The sequence below is a fragment of the Rhamphochromis sp. 'chilingali' genome (genome assembly GCF_963969265.1).
Source record: "Rhamphochromis sp. 'chilingali' genome assembly, chromosome: 6".
NCBI lineage: Eukaryota > Metazoa > Chordata > Actinopteri > Cichliformes > Cichlidae > Rhamphochromis > Rhamphochromis sp. 'chilingali'.
This window is the reverse complement of record NC_137933.1, coordinates 14,737,904-14,760,121: the sequence shown is the minus strand read 5'-3', so window position 1 is coordinate 14,760,121 and position 22,218 is coordinate 14,737,904. Positions and strand designations below refer to the sequence as shown.

Here is a 22,218-nt window from a genome sequence, read left to right as displayed (position 1 = left end):
GCATATGTTCAGATACAAACACACACACACACACACACACACACACACACACACACACACACACACGCACACACACACACACACAGACAGGGCGCTAAGCAATGCCAGAAGGATTAGCTTGTTAGACTTCTGATGTTCTAAATCTCCTCCTAGAATAGGATTGTCGGAAAGTATATTCAGGCCTTCCTCATCAGTGTTTACTCGGTTCGAGCTCACCCCACACGGAGGCGGCGGATGGACTCAAGCCTTTGAACGCAGTTCCATTTGCCCTGTTTGAGAACAAATGGGACCGCTCTTATTATTATTTTGTTTTGTGAGTGTGATTGCATTATTTATGTGTGGAGAACTGTCTGTATCAACTGTTTTATTGTGCTTTTAAGTTCTATTGGGTTTTATTTGGACAGAATAAATGCATATTTAAGCAAATATTAAGATCAAGAGTGCTGCTTCTTCATCACAGTCGAGCACAGTCGAGTAAAGAAAAGGCAATGTTTTAATTGCTTTTACAACTTTAGGAAAAAATCACAAATATTTACATTTAAAAATACTTCATCTGTTTTTCCTCTACAGAGATAGAAATGTTGAACTCAAAAGACATGCAGAGAGAACTGATTGAGTCAGACACTGCCCCCTATTGGGCTCTGGAGGGATTACAACAGAACAGGCGTACATAGGGCACTGACATACACAACAAATATATTTTTGGTAAAGTAAAAAGCGAGAGTACATTAGGAGCTTACACATACACTGGAGGGGGAAAAATAAATGTAGGCTAACACAGGTTAAATACAATGAGAATAACTTGATATATGCATGTTTTGCTGTAAAATTGTATGGAAAACAGTTATGACAAAACTACGGCATTATACCCAAAACATTCATGTCCCATTGGAGTCATGTTGGAGTAAAAGCTAGCACTAAAATCTGACAAGTGTGACTTTCCTCTTCGCTCTAGTGATTATTACTCTGATCTTGGCGTGCAAATATAATCAGTTCAGTAGCTGGAAGGAATAATTTAATTTTTTTTTTTTTTTATTGTGTTGACAGTATTATGAATTCCCATTTCGTAATACATATAGGAATCTCCGGGAGTTCCCCTAAGCAGGTAGGTTTGAATACAACATTTATACGTTACCATGCCTTCGGTAATAATAAGTTGTAATCTGGGCTTTTTTGAGCATTATTCGTATCAGATTGAGCCCTGGTGTGTGTGTGTTTTTTAGGCCGGGCTGGTTACAGGATGGACAATAGTGTTACAGACTGCTGTAGATCCTCTTGATGGTGTCTCCTTCGTCTTTGGCGATGATGCCCTTCTCGATGTATGAATCAACCTGCTGGTCCATGAAATCCTTCAGCTTGGACAGGTCATAATCTGGAAAGATGAGGAAAACAGGAGAAGATCGTGAGGTTAAAGGAAAGATCAGACATTCTAGAAGTGCTGTCTTTTTAAGATGGCACACCCAAACAGGGTTCAAGGAGGATTAAGGTCATTTTTGTCTTAGGCCGAAATGCACGAAATGAAATGAGGTCAAAAGATCTCAGAGCGAAACACACTTGCCAGTTAAATAACTGCTAACTAAAAGACTTTGTGACATTGTTTTCCACCATGCTCTAGACAACTAATTGTCATTTGAAACGGCACCATATGGCTGTGGCTATATTTAGAGTTGAACACAGCGTAACTCTGTATTATCCATCATGGTAACAAATGAGTGCAGGCAAACAGCTGCCGCAACACCAGCACCCCTCTCTGTGCTAACAGACTCTGAGTAAAGTGGCTGCAGGAGGCTAGAGGACAGCCAACAAGTCCCACAGTCACTCCCGAGCATCTTCCTAACAACATTTCTAACAGAAGCAAATTATTAAACTGCTCGAAGATACAGTTGATTTGACGGACATGATGTGCGTGAAGGATTAGCAGGATGTAATTAGAGACAGCACTACTTCTCTCAATCTTGGCACTGAGGAGCCAAGAGCCCAAACCAGGATGCGGCCTCTACGTCCATCTGCTCTTCTGGCTAATCTCTGTGGTGCGTAGGCGTAAACACACACAGAGTCTGCTGAGATTGTTGTAATGGGTACTTCTGGCAGAGTGAGCACAATAAATGGCCCATCTTACACTCTCTGTTTCTATGAGGGTGTTTTTTTGTCTAACACTCTGAAAGAAGAGAGGACGAGGAAGACGAGAACTTTAGAGAGCGTTTTAAAGTGGTACAAGCTGTGCTAGATAAATAGGTCCTGGCGGTGTGTCGTTTTAGTTACTGAGTGTCTCGGTATGGGAAAATTGGGTGATTCTCGGGCACATTTTGACCCTCTGTGTGTTCAGCCTGAACTTGTCCTTTCTTACACCAGTATCAGTCTGTCCCCTGTCCAGATCACTGACAGGCAGGCAGGGAGGCCCTCTGTTGTCCCAGACAACTCCTCCACGCACTTGAATGCTAATGAGGTGTCCTATATAGAGCAAGGTCAGAGATGAGCTCCAGACAAAACTTCCCTGCTGCTTTGCTCCTCTCTGCTATTCAGTGCTTTAAGCTCACTGTCAGTCTCTTGCTTTTCTTCTCTTTCCCTTCCGTGTTTAAGATCCACACGAGAATCTGGGTCACACTTTGTTTTTTCTTTTCTTTAATTCCTGTGTTTGTCTGGTTCACTATTGATCAGCTCAGATTAGATCAAGCCTGCCAGCACAACAGATATAAATCTCACTTAGCTGGAACTGTTTACTTATTTTCTTTTTTCGCTGTTTTTGTCTGGGATTTCCTACTGAGATGATCGCCATTGGGTGGATGGCCTCAATAGTGAGAACTCATTAACATTTCATTCTGCTCTGCTTAATTAAGCACCACTGGGCATCGATTTTACTCTGTGGAGAGCCCAACAGCAGGTTCCTATTGTTAGACGAGTGCACCGTAGTGTGTGAAACTTCCACAGTTTCCACAGATCTGCAGACTTTCTTTATGGAAACCGATTGTTCCGGGAAAGAAATACATTTGAAAATATACAAACATTACACAAAAATCCCGAGACAGATGCTGATGCCTGATATTTTAGTGTTGTGGAGCAGGGTAAGTATCATTAAATATATTTCTTCTTCAAAGATGCCATCAATGATGAGGAACAGGTAGGAGGGAATAAATGAACTGACCTTTGTCTCTGAACAAGCCAGCTGTATCACAGCAATTAGGACAACTCATTTACAGTTATCCATATTCATGAGGTCTGGAGTGGAGCGTCTATGTTAGTATCCCACTCTCTTTGAAAATGCAAATCAAGGCGAACAAAAGAGGCTTCAATTTTTCCTCTTCTTTGCCGCGTCGCCTCAGACCTGTGATCTACAGCTGTTCAGTAAGGAGAGGACAGCTTCTAGTTCTGGCTCGTAGTGCTCAACAAAGCCGTTCAGGACTCAGCGTGGAAATGTTTGTGTCTTTTGCACAAAAAGCAGACACACGAGAACGAGGTCTGTATCCAGTTTTTCTCATCTATTGTCGAACGTGAGGACACGTCTCACCATCTTTGCCCTCTTCTTTGTTGTGTTTCTTCAGCCACTCGATGTTCTTCCTGATGGCCTCCAGATAAGTCTCGGATTTGCCAGGCCGATCTGGAGTTAGAGGAAAGGGGAAAATGAAGAGAAAGGCAGGCGACGAACCGGCTCGTTGAGATATTATAAAATGCAAAAAATTTCAGCTCAGGTAAGCTTTGTTTTCACCAAAGAATCAGTCTGTGCTGTCTTTGGCATGTCAATTATTTATAGCTCAAAACTCTTCAAAAGCAAAAAGCGCACTTTGTTTATTTTTACTTTTTTCTTTCAGAAGCCATGGAAACACAGATTTTGACAACACAAGATTTTTCCTTTAATAACTTGGCAGCACAATAAAGCACTGCTGTTGAAATCAGATGCCCACTTTAAAAAAATGGTAGAAATGGTGCCTGTTTCCCCCCCAAAATCAAAATCCTTTTGACAGTTTACTGGTTCTTACTAAATAAAGCTTCTTCTCTTTCATGCCCACACACACCCTGAACGCCTCCTCTTGCGCTGTATAACTTGGGTTATTCAGATGCACTTCCCCGCAAAATCTACAGCACCGTGTCCCACACCAGTGAGTGTGTTTTCATCTAGTTATCGGAGAAAGTCGCTAAAGAAGTTAGGAAAACAAATCAGGACAGGAAGACCAGAGGAAATCTCAGAATGAAAAAGCTGAACAACCTGGTTGTTGGACCTTTAAGTATCATTTGCTATACTCAGTCATCATAAGACAAGTCAGCCCCTTTTCACACAGGTTTAGGTGTGGGCTTGGTTAGATTACTAACCCCAGTATTGCTAATTTGTTTTGAAGTGATGGTTTTTACTATTCTAAAGACAGGAAGGATAAGCAAACAAATCAAAGGTGTGTGTGACACAACCATTGTTTTCCTCATTCATCATGAACAAACCAGCAGGAAAACAAGTTTTGGAAATAGTATAAAGCCGCACTGGTGACAATGATGCAGTGGTTACTTTTCCTTCTTTTCTAAACTCAACTGGTTGATCTTTGGGTCAATGTGACAAACAGCTGCAGAAACTTCAACATCCATTACTGCACTGCACTGGAAAAGGGTTCTGAAATTAGCATGTCCACCCAAGTGTGATGTGTTCTTTCAGAGCTTATCAGAGCTGGGCCTGATAAATGGCTATTCCAGAGTCACGTAACCCGGGACTGAATGACAGTTGTAATCTTTCCCCTTGGAGTCAAAACCCAGACCTTAGCGAGTGTTGAAAGCAGGCCTCAAGTGTTGGTTTGAATCGAGATAATGATCATGTTTTATTCCCTGTAACATTCACCGCTTGCAATCAAAGACATGTATAGTTTCACTTTCTGACACAGAAAGCTCAGTTACAGTTATATATTTCAGCAAACTTGCAATGATTTGATGAATCACACATCAAATTTGGATTTTAACCCAATTTGTTCCGTAAATATCATATTATGCAACTCAGCCTTTTAACATGCAGATAAACCAGAGTTTAGTAGGCAGCACTTCATATTTCCTTCATTTCCTGCTGAAATGTCATGGTGGTAATCCTGCTCTGTGATTCATTTGTTTTTCCTCTTTATGCACTCCTGTTTGTGTGTGCGTACATGCGTGGATTAGATTGATGAGTGGGTACAGCACAGCAGACAGGGACACAGAATAATGGCAGCTGTGACAAGCTTTCCTTTGAGTGCTATTGGACTGGCCTAGTTCAGGGACTCGAATACACAGCACTGTATATTTCAGTGGCAGCTCTGCTGAAAAACAAAATGTCTGAAATTGTAGTCAGCCTAATAGTCAGGTAGGAAAGGATGATTTGCTTCAAAGAGCTAATCTTGTGGGATTTGCAATATTTGTGACTCATGTATTTATTTGAGATGTTTGGCACTAAACAAACCCTAAAAAAATAATGCAAGAAAAGAATTACAGGAGCGTAGCTTATTGCTTTGCGAGGGCAAAACTGTTAGATAGCATCAAATTATTTTAGATTTTTCTTTTTAAATCACAGAAAAAAAGATGATTAGGTAGTGGACTGACTGGTCTCAGCTGATGGCTGCTCTTCCTTGGTCGAATCTTTCAGGTTCTCATATTCCTTCTGCATCTTGGCAGCTTCAGCTTTGGTGTTGTCATCCTCATCCAGGTTTTTCCCTACAGCAAAGAAACAGGACAGGAATCCTTAAAAAAATCCTGGTCTGTTGCTGACAGCGATGCTTAAAGCTACAGGTGAACAACTTCATTGTTTAGTTAAATTACTTACATTGTATACTTTGTTTAGTCTTTAAAAAAGTCTGATTTGATATTGTAAAACATTAATACATTTTAATGGTGGATTGTCCTGCAGGCTGTATGTCTAGATGAGTGACGTTGCTCAATAGCACACAAGAAGTAGCATGTAACCATCTAAATTACTGTTTTCAGGTCCACATTTAGAAAATGTTAAGCATGATGCAGTGTTCTCACTGGTGAGCTTTGGGGTGTTGCTAGGTGGATTTAATCTTCTAGTGTAGACAGTTTTTAGTGTTAAGCTAAGCTAACTGGCTAATGGCCAGAAGTGCATTCCTGCCTTTAGCCGGTTAGCTTAAGCAGAAGGGCATTCCTGATGGAAAAAAAGTAAAATAACTGAACTGAAACTATTAATGTGTTAATAATATATGTTAATGATAGTTTCATTAATGTCTGGCATGTCTGGAGGATAGTCTGTGCAGCTGTTTACCGTTTGGTCCAGTAAACTCAGGTGGCAGGAGAGGTTTGCCCCGCTTGTTCTTGGTCTGCATGGCTATCATAGCGTCCAGGTTCTCTGCAGGTGTATGAAACACAACAAACAATTTAGATTTCATATTAGATTTCATCAGCGTCACGCTGCTGCTCCACAGTGAATGAAAGCCTCTTAAGTGCTTGAGTGACCCGCACTGTTCCTGTGTGACTCAGAGCCTGATTATCATTTAAATTGAGTGTCATCTAATTACTGAAAAGAAGTCTCAGGAGTACAACAAAGGGATAAACATAATCTTGTGTTTTCCACTATTATTTCCACAGATTTATTTATGCATGCAGTATGAGAAGAGCCCTCACAGAAATCATTTATGTACAAAGCAGTTAACAGTGAGCTAAATCTATTTATTCTCTCTTTTAATCACTCACAAAGACTAAAAAAAAATGGCTGCATTTATTTGGGGGGGATAGACCAGGTATGCATATATGGTCATGATGGTCTCACTTAGGTGTTAGAAAACATGGAATGAGACAACCAGGTAATGCAGCTTAATGAGACATCCAGTCCTATCTGGATTAACAAAGGGGTGAACCTCATGTTCAAAAATAAAGGAAGCAGATGTTCTCAGATGTACCTCACAGTCCCCTCATTTAGCATTTAAAAGATTTATTTACGCATTTAATCCCTACAGTGCATTTATGAGCAGGTAGAAGGACTCTTAAGTGTTTTTTTATGTATTCTGTGAAGATTATTTTCTATGAAGACACAGCTGATATAATTACAAGTCTGCAGATATGGTTCCCTCATAGCGTAATTAAGTTCCCCACAGAGTTGTATTATTTTGGTTAATAAATGTTTACTCAAACTCCCAAAGTGCACCTCACTGTCTGAAAGAGGTCATATATACTGGAATAAAATAAAATAAAATTATGGATTGGTAGAGTTTGGTGAATAAAATATGACCACATATGAGAGCGGAGGAGCAAAAGAGTTTTTGATGGTGGATATTAGGACAGAAGGACGATAAAGATGTAAGACAAACAGAAAGGTTCAGTTTGTTTGCTGTCACCGAACATCGTAGAGCTTTGCAATTTCCTCTTTCATCTTTGCTCGCTCCGGCCTCCTTCCTCCATTTTTCTTTTTTATTATTCAACCATCTCACTCTGCTCTGCACTTTCTGTGTATTCACTCCACCTCCTCCCACCTGTGCCACAGTGGAAGCCCATTATTTTACTCTCTCCTCTGTGCTCGCACGCACACGCACACAACATTTCTTACTCGCCCACTCTCTCCCCCACGTCTTACTTTCTAGCTCAAGTCCTGCATCATCCGCTGGCAGATTGACAGCTGTGTGTATTCACTCGTGTACCTGTGTGACTCACTGGAGCGCCACAGGCAGATGGGCATGGGGGGGAGGGGGGCATTTACGTATTGTTTTTCCATTATCTTATTGCAACCTATGCTATAAAGCCAGAGGGGTTGCCTAGGAAACTCACATCCGCTCTCGTGGTATATGGCTGTTTGCTTTTGTAAGTGACATCAGCAGTGGTCATTTCCTCTGTGTAAGAAACAACACTGGCCAGCTGCTGTCAGGGGTCACTCAAAGGAGAATTGATTCATCTTTTTATAACCGACATACGGCAGGTTAGCCCTCCCAGACCTAAGGATCTAAGGACTGTGTTTTAAATATCTTTAAGCTTTGAGAGAACAAGCAACAAAAAGACATATGTTAGAATTCTAGAAGCTTGAAGAATAGAACCTGATGTTAAAGTCGAACTCGGTCCTAAGTATGCATGAAAGAAGATTTTATTTCCGTTGTCTCTTTCTATGACTGAATGTCAAACAGAGATGACAGCTGTCCCTTAAACGTGCCTGACTTTTCCACTGGCCAGTGATGTGATGGACGTCCATTAAAAAAAAGAAAGCAAGCAGTCTGATTTTACAGGGTGCCCTTGACACTAATCTGTCTCTGCAGGCTTTACGCTCCACTGCGTCAGTTGATAGCGAACATTAGCTTGACTGAACGCAAACAGAGCACAGGGGGAAAGCTCAGGTAACTCGGAGACAGAGAAATGTGCGCATGTACATCCAGCTGGTTAATGCAACGGATGGGTGGAAACCTACAGCTTTTATCCGCATGTTAGCTACACATGTAAGCAAAACAAGTTCAAACATTGGTGGTCAGTAATCTAGATTTGGCAGCTTTATCGATGATTTCAAGTGACTGCAACAAAAAAAGGCTTCAAAAAACTAAAATCCACTCAATAGCTTTTGAAGATCTTCATCAAAATTATGGTCAAAATTAGAAATCAACTCTTATCCAACAGTTTTAACAGACACAAAAAATTGTATTATGATTTTAAGGCAAACAGATCAACAGTTATTAGGTAAAACATGTTAGTTTCCATGACCTGTTAATGCCAAATGCACAGTTTGTTTCTGCTGTTTGTTTGTGTGCTGATAAAATAACGCAGTAACTCTTTAGTGAAACTCTTTCCAGTAAAAACTGGGAAAAATGATTAAAAAAAAGGAATAGAAATGGAAACCATATGGCTCTTTAAACAAAGCTTAAGTCAATGAATTGTTTTTAAAAGTCGACCTGATAGCTGTGATCCAGAGGTGCCACTGCAGAGATGCAAACATGAGCTTGCAATCAGCGTGACAAATGTTAAAACTGCATTAGAGCTCTGATTGAATCCAACAGAAGGAAAACAGAGAAGAAAGAAGAAAAAGTAAAACATCACTGTGTCTGTGCTGCGCTGCTGATCTGATCAAATAATGATGTTGTCCAAGCTCACATTAGAAGCCCCATGGGACTTTTTATAGCACTCAACATGCCAACCACATTAAGACCTTGAATTGCAGCTGGAAAAAGCCAATAAATTGACTTTGTGCTACTTTGTCATTACCATTACCAAGATGAAAAATGATCTGTCAAGATCAACATTACTGAATTATGACGATGTCCTGCATGTACATAATATTATTTACCACAAATAGAGCAGGATCTTCAAGGACTTCTGCCATCTATTATACAATCCTTTGCCTCCCATTAAATCGCTGAGAATCTCCAACCGTTACACAACATTAGCATTACGTTATGTCTTACCCAGATAGGACACTCCCTCCTCTGGCGTGATGGTGCCGTACTTCACCATCATTTTGACAAAGTCAATCAGAGTCTTCATGATCGTGATCAGCGTCTCTCTTTCCTGGGTGTCTTGTTCTGCAACAGCAGAGCAGAAGACAAATCGCAAACCGGTGTCTAATAATGGTAACTGCCTACCGTGGCCTTTATGTGACCACATGGTGTTTGACTCTAGGGGTTATAATGATTGGATTATAAATAATTAGTTTTGTGTGTGTGTGTGTGTGTGTGTGTGTGTGTGTGTGTGTGTGTGTGTGTGTGTGTGTGTGTGTGTGTGTGTGTATTTGATCTGCACTTCCTAGATCTGTAAAGGGAAAAATGGTGAACAAAACAAGCTGCACCTCGATCTCTTAAAACAACATCACCAAGATTAACAATCTAACCCTGTTCTCGATCTGAAGAACTGCTATCTTGGGGTGGAATTGAGTGTAACAAAGGTATTTTTGGGTGTGGTCTAACGCATCACAGAGACTTTGTGGACATATTTGTTTTTGTACCTGAGTTGAGACTTTTAAGCAGACGGTAGAAGTTTGGGAAGTACTGCAGGTCCTGGAGCCCATCTTCAGGGCTCACCTCATTGCCGTCATCAGCATCCCTGTCCCAGACGTTGTCCCCATCTTCTTCCGCATCTCTGTCCACCTCGTCTTCAATCTCATCATCCTCCTCATCCTCATCCTCCTCGTAGCGCCTCCTGGGTGGCTCCCATGTGTCCTGAAAGGGTGTTGTTTTTTGTTATTGTTGTCATCCTTATTCTTATTATCATTACATTCACCATTTTTTTGGAGGTTTTACCGCATTTGTGTCAGAATCCTCATCATCCTGAGCACCTCTAGCTTCTTGGTCAACGTCCTCAATCTCGTTGTTTTTGGCGTTTTTGGTGATGAGATCCTGGAGAGCCTCTGCCACCTTGTACTCCAGAGTATCTGCCTGATTTTCAGTGATCTATAAGACAGCAAAGTGAAAGAGGCAGGCTGAGAATGATTGTGTGCGGTAAGAAATGGACTGTAAGATGGATACTGGTGGACTGGTGATAAAACTCCATATATCACGTATTGATCACTATCACTGAGCTCTCCGTCTCAGGGAGGACTGAAAAAGTTTTTATTGACTGGCAAAAAGCAAACAAACAAACAAAAAAAAAAGCAATTCACAGCCAAAATGGTGCAAACACAGAACAATTCACACGTCTCTAAATCTTAACCCATGAGGAAGCAGCGAGCGCACAGAGAGGGAGAGAGAGAGAGGGCTCCCGCTGAGAAAATGCCATGCGGCGTGCTGTGCTGAACTGAATGATGGGAGCTTACAACTTACCAGCCCCAGTTTGAGCAGTTTGGAGACGATCCTGTCGAACACTCCCCTGTCGTCTTCCTCGTAGATCTTATTCGCAATCTTCTGAACAATGGCATCAGCCGTCAGCGGGGTGCCGTCGATTTGGCGGAAGCTTTCTGGGTCGTCTGAAAGGAGAGGACACTCGTGTTATCGTTTGGTAGCTTTCTCGAGACACTTTTTTAGCTGCTTTAATGTGTGCACTACATCGACTAAAGATCCTTTTCTTTCTTCACTTCTTTACTTTGATTCAACTTTTCTGTTTTTCTTTTTTCATTTTCACAATAAAATGTCAAACCTGGACCCGGAAACAAGTCTCTCTTTTATTAGATTTGCTAGTAAAAAGTTGTTTTCCCTCTCCTCACATTCACCATATCTCTGCCTCTATTACTGAGCACGAAATGTGCAATTTTTACAGCTTGTTCTCTTACATAACATCCTCTGCTGCTTCTCAAAGTCCAAAGACAATAAAAATAAGCATCGACAGGATGCTTGTGCCTGCACTGGCCTGACTGAATCATCGCTGATGCATTTAGCCTTCAAACACCAGGAACCTATTTTTGCTTCACGCTGCAAAATGAGAAATGAAATCTAGACCACACTTGCCAAATATAGCCACTTGTCATTGTTGGACTTTATCCACAAATCAATAAAGGACGGCGCTCAGTGGTTTGTGTCAGAGTCACCTCACCTCAGAGACAGCTCATATGCTGATGATAAAATTACATGCAGCCAAACGTGTGCACATCTGATAAAGTCCAGTGAGACAAAAAAAAAACAAAAAAAAAACCCAAATATAAATGTTGAGAAATGTGTTTTGGCTAAATTTACAAATATTAAAAGAGCAATGACAGCAACTGGGGATGAATGCATTTTACATCACGTCTTAAGTCAAAGCCAGAGCAGTGACAGGCATTATTTACATGGGACAGAGATGAGATACTGCACTAATATTCAACCATGCCAGGCTATGTGTTCACACAGCTTCCTGTGAAGAGATTAAAGAAGAAGCCAGCACTGTAGCTGAACATCAGCGTTCACAAACGCAGTCAGGGAGAGGATAATCATGCATTCACATGTTCTCTCTCTGACTCTTGTCTCTGCTCATCCCCATCACACACTCATGTGTTTATCCTGCCTGCTCTTCCTTAAAACGCCTGCCCGGTGTCCTGCCAGCGAAAGGACAGAAGCACGCAGCGTGAAGCCTGCCTGTAGCAAAGGGGCCAAAGTTACAGTGCATGAAATCATGACAGCGTGTACCCTGGTACTTGCCGTAGTCCATCCCGTTCTTGGTGGAGTCATAGTCCTCAGCGAGACGTCGGCTCTTGGTGGAATCTGACTCGTCAGGAATGTACTGATCGTCCTTCTTCTTGGCAGGCACCTCGGTGGTCTCCTTTGATTTCGGGCCTTCAGCCAGCGACTTGAGCATGGTGAAGTCATCGTGGTTCTGCTCTGACTCTGTCGGGCAGAGGAAACAAAAAAGGGGGGTAAAGAAAAGTGAGCGCTAAAGATGAACTCATCTTACATTACTGTGGCTGCAGCAGTTTTTCTTCTCAGTACGGATGAATTCTGTTTTACTGGAAGTGCTGCAACATGATTCCACTCGGCAGGCGGAAATAAAGTCATTAATTGATTGGCAATAAGGTTTCCCCTTACCAGCTGACTGTACTGCAGCCTTCACGCTGTCCGCCTCTGCGATCTGAGGAAATTCAAAAAATAATTTCCACTCAGGATATAAGCTCTGATTAATAATGTTTGCCGGGTTAATACCCCGGTTATTTGCCAAGTGGCCATAAAGCTCATTTGTCCGGATATTGGAGGAGAAAGGAGCTTACCTGCTCTTGCAGAGGTCTTTCTTCTGTCAGCTGTCTATTGTACACAGTTTTATCTGTGCCAGGAAAAAAATGCATGCAGTTACTAAACAGCTGGATTGTCCAGACTTTATTACTGACAAACAGAGCCAGATTTGAAATGTAAATATAAAATCAATGCTGTGAAATACTTGTACAGGAGGCTCAAATGAACAGTATAGAAAATAGATATATTTAATATTATAGTGATGCTCATCCTATTCTTAAATTATAATCCCACATAGATTTTGTTATACTCCCTTTGTCCTATATTACAAATAAGCAGCCTGGCTGTCGATGAGGCTAATCTCAGAGCCAAAAAACTGTAACAAGAGGAAAAAAAAGGTGAAAAACAAAGGACAGGTCACTGTGTTACAAAAGGCTTCTTGACCTTTTAAAGGTCTCCCCAGAACAGTGAAAAGTCACCCAGTGCAGGGGTCAACACGAAAAAAATAAAAAAATAAAATACAAACCAATAGATAACTAACAACTGTACAACCAGTAAGATAGTTAAACATGTCTCATTTAAAAAAAACTAACTTTATTGAATAAATGCGTAGCCTTCATGCGTCCCTGCTCTCCTAACTCGCCACCGCACAAGCACAGCTTAATCGGATTATCAAACAAAAGATTAAAATGCAGCGAAAATAGACCACAAGCGGCCTCGAGCCAGGCGCCTTTAGAAACACCACCGGTCAGGCACTGCCGAGCTGGACCTTAACTTTAGGGAGTCCGCTTTTTATTTATTTATATACTCATTATTGTGCTGTTATGATTTATGAATCAACAGATTTAAAACTAAATTTAACCTGGAGCTCTAAAACGTATAAAACCCACAGAAATATCAACTCAGTAGGATTTTTTTTGGATTTTTTTTTTTAACATTTCAACAACCATGTGCTTAAATAAAGACTTCCATTGTGGACTACTTTGTGGCATTTTATAAAATCCCCTAAGCAATCACTGCTCCACCAGCCCGCAGACTGAGAAGAGAATTCCACGATTGGTTTCAACTCACCGTCCGCTGAGGCTGGTGTAGGTGTGGGGAAGGCAGATGTCTGGCTCACTACATTCAGGGCAAGAAGCTGGAAAAGGACGAAAAGGCCAACGTGTTTTGACGCCATGGTGATAATAACTTGTCTATTTCTCCTCGGTGTCCCTGCTGTCCGGTTTCCTCCTCCCCAACAAAAGTGCTGAATGTGTGGACAGCTCCGCTGCGCTTCGGCCGGCCGATGGTGCTGAAACTGCCGCCCTGAGGAACCCGCTTCTGCCTGACGTACCGGGCGGGGTTGGGGCTGGTCAAGTCTCTCCACTGGAGCTGTTGACGAGCCGCGGTGCTGAAAACAGGTCACGGTCTCTGTAATTATAACCAGATAAGCAGGGAGGCTCTCCAAGCCCCGTGTGAGCTACAGCATCACCTGCTACGGCAGTAAAAGAGCCCACTACAACAAGACCTGCCCCCTTCTGCCTTTACTTAGGAGGAGGAGGGGGAGAGAGAGGGAGGGAGGAAGAGGAGTTAAACACTGTAAAAAGTGTTGATGTGCACGTGAAGTCCACCTACATATCTTATAAGTTCTCCATTAATAATGCGTGGAAGCAAGGGCGATAGTTTCACACACACTGCTGCAAAACGTGAGAACAGGTTAAGATTCTGCTGTGTGGATATTTGATGCGTTTATGATCATCAACCACTTTTAGTGGGGAAAAAATCATCTAAAACACGCGAGACTGCGCTGAAAGTAAAGAATATTTATGTAGGATCAGATAATTAATTGATAACACATAAAACTGAAGAGAAGACGAAGCAAAGCCGTAAAGCTGAGTATGATTTTTTTGCAGCACATGAGCAGTGGGGGGTGACCCCGCCCACTCCGTGCGTCATCCACAACCTGCGTCATGGTTGTAGATCTTCTTGTCAATAGCAACCGCTATTAAAACAGCATTTGAGCACATAAACAAAGGGTGCACACGCACATCAGGCTCGTTTTATGACCGCTGTCCTTTGGCCGCTAATTAGATTTAGGCTTGTTTCATGAAGGAACCAGCAGGTGGTTTGAAGTGGTATAACAAAATGAAATACTTGGATTCTAAAGTTCTTGCGAAAAAAAAATGAGTGCAGGAGATAAACTTCATTCGTTTTGCACTTAATAGTTCAAATGGTTCATCCAAAAATCAGATGCCATCCTGAAAGCTGTCGGTCTGCAGCGCACTCATATTTCACATGTCACAGTGTGAAAGCAGCGGGCTGTGGATGCAACCAGACAGTCATTAGGAGCATATGAGCTGGATGATGTGGCCTGTCACTGCTAATCCTCCGGCTTTAGCTTAAAGTGCATCCCGGTCAATAATTGGACAATTCTTCTTCATGTCACATCATTCATGTTTGTTGGTTTGACAAGCTTCAATATTATTCTTTAGGTTGGCAAACAGCTGCCTTTCTCCCCTCACAGGACATTAGGAGGGAACCTATGAGATCTCTTCCTTGTTAATACTTGGTGCTACTGGTTTATGTGTTTGTCTCTTGTTAAAATTGTTTGCTTTTCGTTGAATTATATATAAAAAAAATACAACATGATGTGGTATAGGTCAATATTCTTTTTTTCCCTCTCACATACTGGTTTGTTGGGAAAAGCAGGTGTTCATTTATTGCCAACATTATCAAAAGGTAAACATAATATCTAGTTTGTGTTCATAAAATATTTAATTTTCTTAGGCTTAAACTGAGAGGAATAATTTTTAACAGTAAACAGTATGCACTGTACTGTGCAAAGACATATGTTTTTATAATTTTCTTGGAAAATAGGTATGTGTCATAGTTTATTAAAACATGTAATCATACATTGAACTACAGCATTTGAGAGTTTGTACAAGTCTTCAAAAAAGCTTAAAAGTCAGCATTTGACCACCTTTTTCCTTCAACACACTGTGAACTCTCTTAGACAAGTTTATTTGCCATGTCTTCAAGCAGTCTTCAGGAATTGTTCTCCAGGCTACTTGAAGGACATTCAAAGCTCTTCTTTGGATGTGTGTACCTTTTGTTCTGTTATCTGTCAGGATGATCCCACACTGTATGTTGAGGTCTGAGCTCTGGGGAGGCCAATTCGTGACTGTGTGTTTTTATCAAGATATGCTTTTACTGCATTGACACTTTGTTTGGGATCATTGTTAAAAAAGAATCTGTTCCCTGTTGTCCTTCCACAGAGATCATTTGTGACAAGGCTTCAGCAAATAGTAGATGAATCAAATGAAGCATCTCTCGGGTATTTTTCAGGTCTTTCTTTTCCTCTTAAAGACATGACTTTCAGGTACTGTTTACTGTAAATGTCGGTGTGCTGCTTCCTCTTCTGTCCTCCACTTGTCCAATTTACTGAAAATGTTCAAGGACACACTGCACACTATATTGAGAAATGCCAAGTTTTCAGCCAGTAGTCCAAGGAACCAAACTAAAAATGATCAGGTACAAGGACCAGACTGAAAATGAGTAACAAAGCAACCAATGTCCAAAGAAGAACTTTGAACGACCTTTAGAAAGCCCACAGAACTATTGCTATATTAACCACTTGACAAAAGCAAATAATGAAAAACTGAGGAGTGTCTCAAGACTTCTGAATAGAATTGTATGGGCTGGGTGAAAAAACAGAGTTACAGAGACTAACAAAGATGTGCTCCGTTAACCTGTGCAGCACAGCTGTTATACTGTATCGCAGTTTAATGTGAGTTCTAGTTCTCTGTCTTCTATTTGAGGGCATCTTATTAGTTTTCCTTATCACTTTTATTCATCACAGCGCAGATGCTTTAAAGCTGTAGCACTGACCCTGCTACATCACGGTGCTCATTGCGGTACAAAATAGGATGTTTGCCACCTGCTGTGGGACGACTGCACTTCCTGTCCTCTGGCTGCCTCAGCAGTCTCTGAACAGGAGCGCTGCCAACACCAGATTATACAGTATGCTACACTCTAACAGACCCCCCCCCCCAGTCAATATGATATGATTTAATCATCTAAGCAATGAAAAGAAGAGATTGAGGATGTACAACAATCACTTTATGTTGCTCATAACTGCAAAAGAAAGTAACAACAGCTATTTCTTTGTGAATTTTTTCTACAATCCCCCATATTTGATTTACCCCAACAAACCTTTTCTCTTTTTATCTGTTAATTGGCATGGACAAAAAAAAGTAGTACACTAGTGACACCTTGTGTGTGGTAGCTCTAATTACACCCACCGTCCTTAATCCCATAACCCATAACTATTCTGAAACCCAGCACTCGTTACTGATTCAGAAATACTATTCATTTTGCACGTTTTTGAACAAAAGACAATTGTACACATGATCCAGATGTTTTCTGCTGTATTTGTGGATGCTTCACAAAAAACAGGGACAGTGACAGATTTTATTAAAAAAAAAAAAAAGAAGGTATACTCTGCTTATTTTGGTAGTGAGACACCAGAATCACATTGATGACTGCCAATTCTACTAACTTGCCATCAGCTCTGAGACCCGAAGATCTGAAGATCTTTTGTCTCCATCGATCTAGTAATGAAGACTTTGAAGTTTGTTTTTAGAGGCATCGTTAGAAAGATCTAATTCCATTATTTGAAATGGACAATGTCTCTGTCTATAGCTGAGGTTCTTTTGTGGTCGGTGAGTTGTGAGCATGATGCAGATGAGTGGAGGCTGACAGGTCAAAAGCCAGCCTTAAATTACAGTGTCAGTCTGTGCCAGCTGGTCATTCTGTCCAATTAAAAGAAACCTGTGAAAATATGCAAATTGTGTTGGAGAAGCTTAAATACAACAAGCACAAGTGAATTGTATGTGGGAAAAAAACTGATTGGGATTTTGTGACAAAACAGAAAGTGATTGAATACTTTTATTAGAAATTTAATTTTGTGATGCAAAATATTTTCAACCATTTATGGAAAATATTTAGTAGGAAAAATATCTACGTCCATATTTCTGACGTATTATTCCAAGAAGAGAAGGAAAAAATGAAACTGTACTTGACTCAGCTCCAAATGTACAATTGCAGTACAACTGGTAAAGATGACTCAATGCAAGTATAGTTGAACATTTTATTACTCTCTGCTATCTTATGTTCTTGGAGCAGCTGTAAGCATCCTCTTTCAGTGCGCCCCAGGGCAGCTGTGGCTACAATGTAGCTGCCATCACCAGTGTGTGAATGTGTGTGTGAATGGGTGGATGACTGAATGTAGTGTAAAGCGCTTTGGGGTCCATAGGGACTAAGTAAAAAGTCCCTATGGACTTAAATACAGGACATTTACCATTTATTCTGATTCAGGTTTTGAACAACGCATATGATTATAAAAAGTATATACAAAAGCTTTTTACTGCATTACTTCAGTGATGTATAGTGAATATGCTGCCATTGTGTGTTTGTTGAATAAAACACAACTCATGTTATTTTTTGCCATTCATGCTAAACAGAGCTATGAAACATATGAACCTGAAATGAGCTTTTCACAATATAAAGTATGGTTTTGTCATTCACTGAAAGCCTTACAAGTCTTATAAACTGTGATCAGTGACTAATCTCAACTAACCAGTAACTAACCTCTGCTGAATTACCTGTAGCAAAGTCCTAAAATCATGCAATTTTTTAAGTCAGTGTTTAAAAATGAAATATTTTCCTTGTTTTTAAATTTGGAGTATAACTTTATGATCCAAATATTGCTGTCTAATAAATATTTAAAATAGCAAAGAAGTTTAAGGTGAGTTCCAATGTGGGCTACCCCCAATTCAGGACTGCACTCAACATCTTGGACCCACAAACAATGGTTAAAATGTATGAACGCTAATGTGACAGAGTTGGGGTGTCTTTCTTCTTGGGTCCTGTGGATCGAGTCCACCACGGCTCACAAACATTCTGAGGAAAATCACGGGGAGTTTTTTAAACAGCCTAAATATAAATCTAGTAAGAAGTCCTCACTTACAAGTGATTCTCAGAGAAACGTTGAACTAGAAAGGGTCTGAAACTCCTGTGACACATTCATTCTTTCAGCTGTTTGGTTAAAAAAGGAAAGCTCGGGGTTACCAACACAGTTATCTATTTACATGCTATTGATTATGATTACATTTTTTTTACTGTGCAGTTGTAATGTTGGTAGCTTCGCATGCCCCTTGTGTTCAACCCCAGCTACACTTAGAGACATCCTCACTGCCTCCAACATGAGCCTCCCTCATGGCAGGTTTACCTGGAGGCACAACTAACTGGGGAAATCTCTGGTGTCTGGTGGGTGCTGTAGATCACTGATGTGGATGAGGAGTAAAGACCCCAGCAGGATCCTGAGATTTCAGGGATACAAACCAAGGTCTGATCAGCATGTAATGGGCCAAAAGGCTGAAACATCCAATTATGCTGAAGAACACAACTGAGGATTTCTCCCTAACATTTGTGACTGGCTGATGGAGCATTAATCTTGTGCGGTGGTCCTTCAAAGCACATGGCACTCCTACTGTCTTGTCCTATACTTCAAAAACGTAGTACTTTGATATCAATGTGGAAAATAGTTCTGCATTCAAGTCACACCAGCTACGCTGAGGAAGTTTGCTGAATTCACCGTCACAGGGTGTAGCAAGTTGCAGGAGTCAAGTGCAAGACTCACTGATAGGCTGACTTTTTATTAGTTAATATTCCAAAGTCCAAAACAACAACACAAACAATAAATTCAAACACTTCAAGAGAAACAGAGAACACACTAGGGGGAGGTTAACACACATAGTGACAAAGGTAAGAAAACTGGAAACCCCTGATTAACAAGAAACAGCTTAAACTAATCACAAGGACAGCAAGGCAGAGAAAGTTAAAACTAGCAAAACTAGCAAAGCTCCTACTAGAGGCAAGACCCTAACATACATAACCTTGACACAGAAAGACATGGACAGAAGGTCAGGAAAAAACAAACACCAACCAGAAAACTAACGGAAACAAACAGGAACTGAAATAAAGAACTGACGTCTCAAGATAGTAAGGAACATGAAAATCAAATGGAAAACAATAAACACACTGAAAACCAAACAGAACATGAAATAATAGACACAGGTTCAAAGTAAAAATGACCCAAAACAAAAACAAATATCACATCTCTGACCTGGGTGCATGACATACCTCTTTTTATAAGCGTGCAAGGCATGCACTTCCAGCGGAAGTAGAGTGAAGTGCGTGACAATGTGAGACTGTTAAAGGGTATGTATTTGGTTGTGTAATCACTCCGCTCATGAGAAAGTCCACAGGATATTTTTCCGATTGCCAAATATCTTACTGCTGCGATCGCTTCCATTTTTAGCGTTGCAGTGTTATTGCACTGGGTGAGGGAGATGTGAGAGCCTCTCTGCAGAAATTCATCAAAACCATTATAAGAGTGAAGGTCTTATTAGTTCTCTTCTCTGCTCCTGATAGTTTTCCCACCTTTTGTTGTTATGAGCTATGTGTTTTAAATAACTGTTATATTTCTCAACACTGTGGGGAAATTCTCAGAAAACATCGTAATTCAAAGAGTTTTCTGAGAATTTCGTCTCCTCGCCTTGGGACTACAGGCACAAATGTTTAGCTGCTAATGCATCCTTGAGCCAACTACTCTGACAGAAGTAAAATCACGTGACGCAGTTTATCAGGGCCTCAAAAGGCCTTAGCCCATGCAATGTTCATCCTTTAAACCATCTGTGGTTTGAATCAAAGATTCCTCTTGAGTACGTTCAACGCGCTGTTTATTAATGCATTTCTAAGAAAGCCAGTAGTTGGCGTTGCACGTTTGTGCCTAGAGGCCGGATCTGACATCGTTGTTTGAGCCTGTGTTTGGGGAGAAGAGGTTCTGAGGAGCAAGCTGACCTGGTATTTATTTGTCTTTTTCCTCTGTTTGCAAATGCCATCTGACTCTCTTTTGTGAGGGCCTGAACAGAGGCATTCTCTGGAGAACAAAATAGATGGAAAGACATGAAGTCTCTGCTCATGTAAGACTCAGGGGGAAACTGTTGAGACTTCAAAGTCAGTTCAGCTCAATCCAATCCACGGAGGCACTGCTTTTGATATGTCATCTATTTACAGCCTCCTTCAGACAGACTGTCAGGGAAACACTTCATTTATCTTTTCTTTCTTTCTTCCTTTCTTTCTTTCTTTTTTTTATTTTTAAGAGAACCCCCCCTGTGGTTATGTGGGACAAACAACTGGTTGCATGTCTCAAATATAATTTTTTAATTCCCTTTCCCATCTGTGACATGTGTAAATAGGGATTTCTTTGTCCCATTTGAGTAAAAGCTTTGACAGATGATTAGCTGCACTGCTTTTTGTAACTGGCAGCCCTCGCATTTAGCAAAAGTACTAACATGTGTAAGAAGTTATTTCACCACTAGAGGTCTACGCTTTCCTTCCATCCACAGGAGTGCTGGGGAGGACCGACAAGAGCGGACAGAAAAAGGCACCGAAAACCTGAAGCAATCTCTGCTAATGGAAGGTAATTGTGGGTGAAATGTCACTGCATGTGCTGTATGTGTTCCTCATAAACATTTTGAAGGGTCATATGTTTTTCAGTGGAGATCGAAAATGTGAATTTCCAGTGGAATTATCAGCTGTGGGGTCTCTTTATAACCAGCTGACAAGATATAATGCTGCTGACTTCTTCTTCACCCTCTGATCCTTTGAAGACGGCGCTCAGGAAGTTCATTAAGCCGCAGGGCGTTTTACATCACCGAGCTTTCTGTGTTTTCTCCTCTGTTTTGTGTATGTGTGTCCTTCTTGAACTTCTAACCTTCTAACGAGAGAATATCTCATTAGTTTTGAGGTTTTGCTTACATTTACTGTTCTTCTGCATATTAGATAATTTAACACAAGTGCTCTTCTGAGGCAGTTAGTAGTATGTCTGTGGTTCTGGAAGGTTTTTATCAAAGTCTGAGAAATTACTTTACAAGGGTTTTTTTTTTTTGCCCTGGGTTTGGGGACTGCATTACAAACTTCATTTTTCCTAGATGTTTATATGAATTCATTGGAGGCGGTTCGGGTTCAAAGAAAAGACCGTTTTGGTGGCATTCTGGGAAATGTCAGATTCAATGTTTTAAAGCTTGACCCACACAAGAGGCCGAAAGTCAGTCGAAAGTCAAGACTGACCCAGTTACAGCCGGATCCGTCTTGACCACAGGATCTACATAAAGTTTAAGATAAAGTTTGAATTAGGTTAAAGGACAAGTTAGATATTTTGAGAATTAAAACGAAAATCAGTAACAGAGAGTTACATGAGATGACTGATTATTATAAATCGGCCTCTATGGCCAATGGAAGGAAATCCACAAAAAAGTAGAGGAGAGGCGCACGTGCGCGTACGTGTGTGCGGTCTTTTTTTTCCTGTAGCAGTTCTTTAATTCAAACTAGTCAACATTATAAATTATGCGTCCACTTTTTTTTCCCGGTCTCATATCCAGACTGTTTGATTTAAGAATCTGGAAACAGCTGGAGGTTTTGTGCAATGGTCGGGAATTAGAAGAACAAAGATTTATAGATGTAATGGAAGTTTATGGTGAATGACATGAAATTAAGTATCCAGTAACAATAGCTGCATGAGTATTTCGACGTCTGGATCTGACTGAGAGTGAGTGCAAACGGGTGAACATTGGGTGGGTGGTCTTCTTGTTCTGTGTTTTCTGTAAGAGAACACAGACATAAA

At 40.8% G+C, this 22,218-nt stretch overlaps 1 protein-coding gene across 2 annotated transcripts; it reads right to left on the bottom strand.

Annotated features, from left to right (window-relative positions):
• Positions 1-45: 45 nt before the first annotated feature.
• scg3 (secretogranin III) lies at positions 46-13,974 on the bottom strand. 2 transcript variants are annotated; one of them, XM_080885918.1, is made up of 12 exons: positions 13,563-13,974; positions 12,530-12,582; positions 12,351-12,393; positions 11,955-12,152; positions 10,680-10,822; positions 10,161-10,310; positions 9,866-10,079; positions 9,330-9,446; positions 6,221-6,304; positions 5,545-5,655; positions 3,506-3,595; positions 46-1,372 (listed from the first exon to the last, which is right to left on the bottom strand). In XM_080885918.1, the coding sequence occupies exons 1-12, from the start codon at positions 13,666-13,668 to the stop codon at positions 1,254-1,256; spliced, it is 1,428 nt and encodes a 475-aa protein (XP_080742044.1). In that variant the 5' UTR covers positions 13,669-13,974; the 3' UTR covers positions 46-1,253. The 2 variants fall into 2 exon arrangements, with proteins under 2 accessions (XP_080742044.1, XP_080742045.1); XM_080885919.1 differs by having other exon boundaries at positions 11,967-12,152.
• Between the last annotated feature and the right edge of the window lie 8,244 nt (positions 13,975-22,218).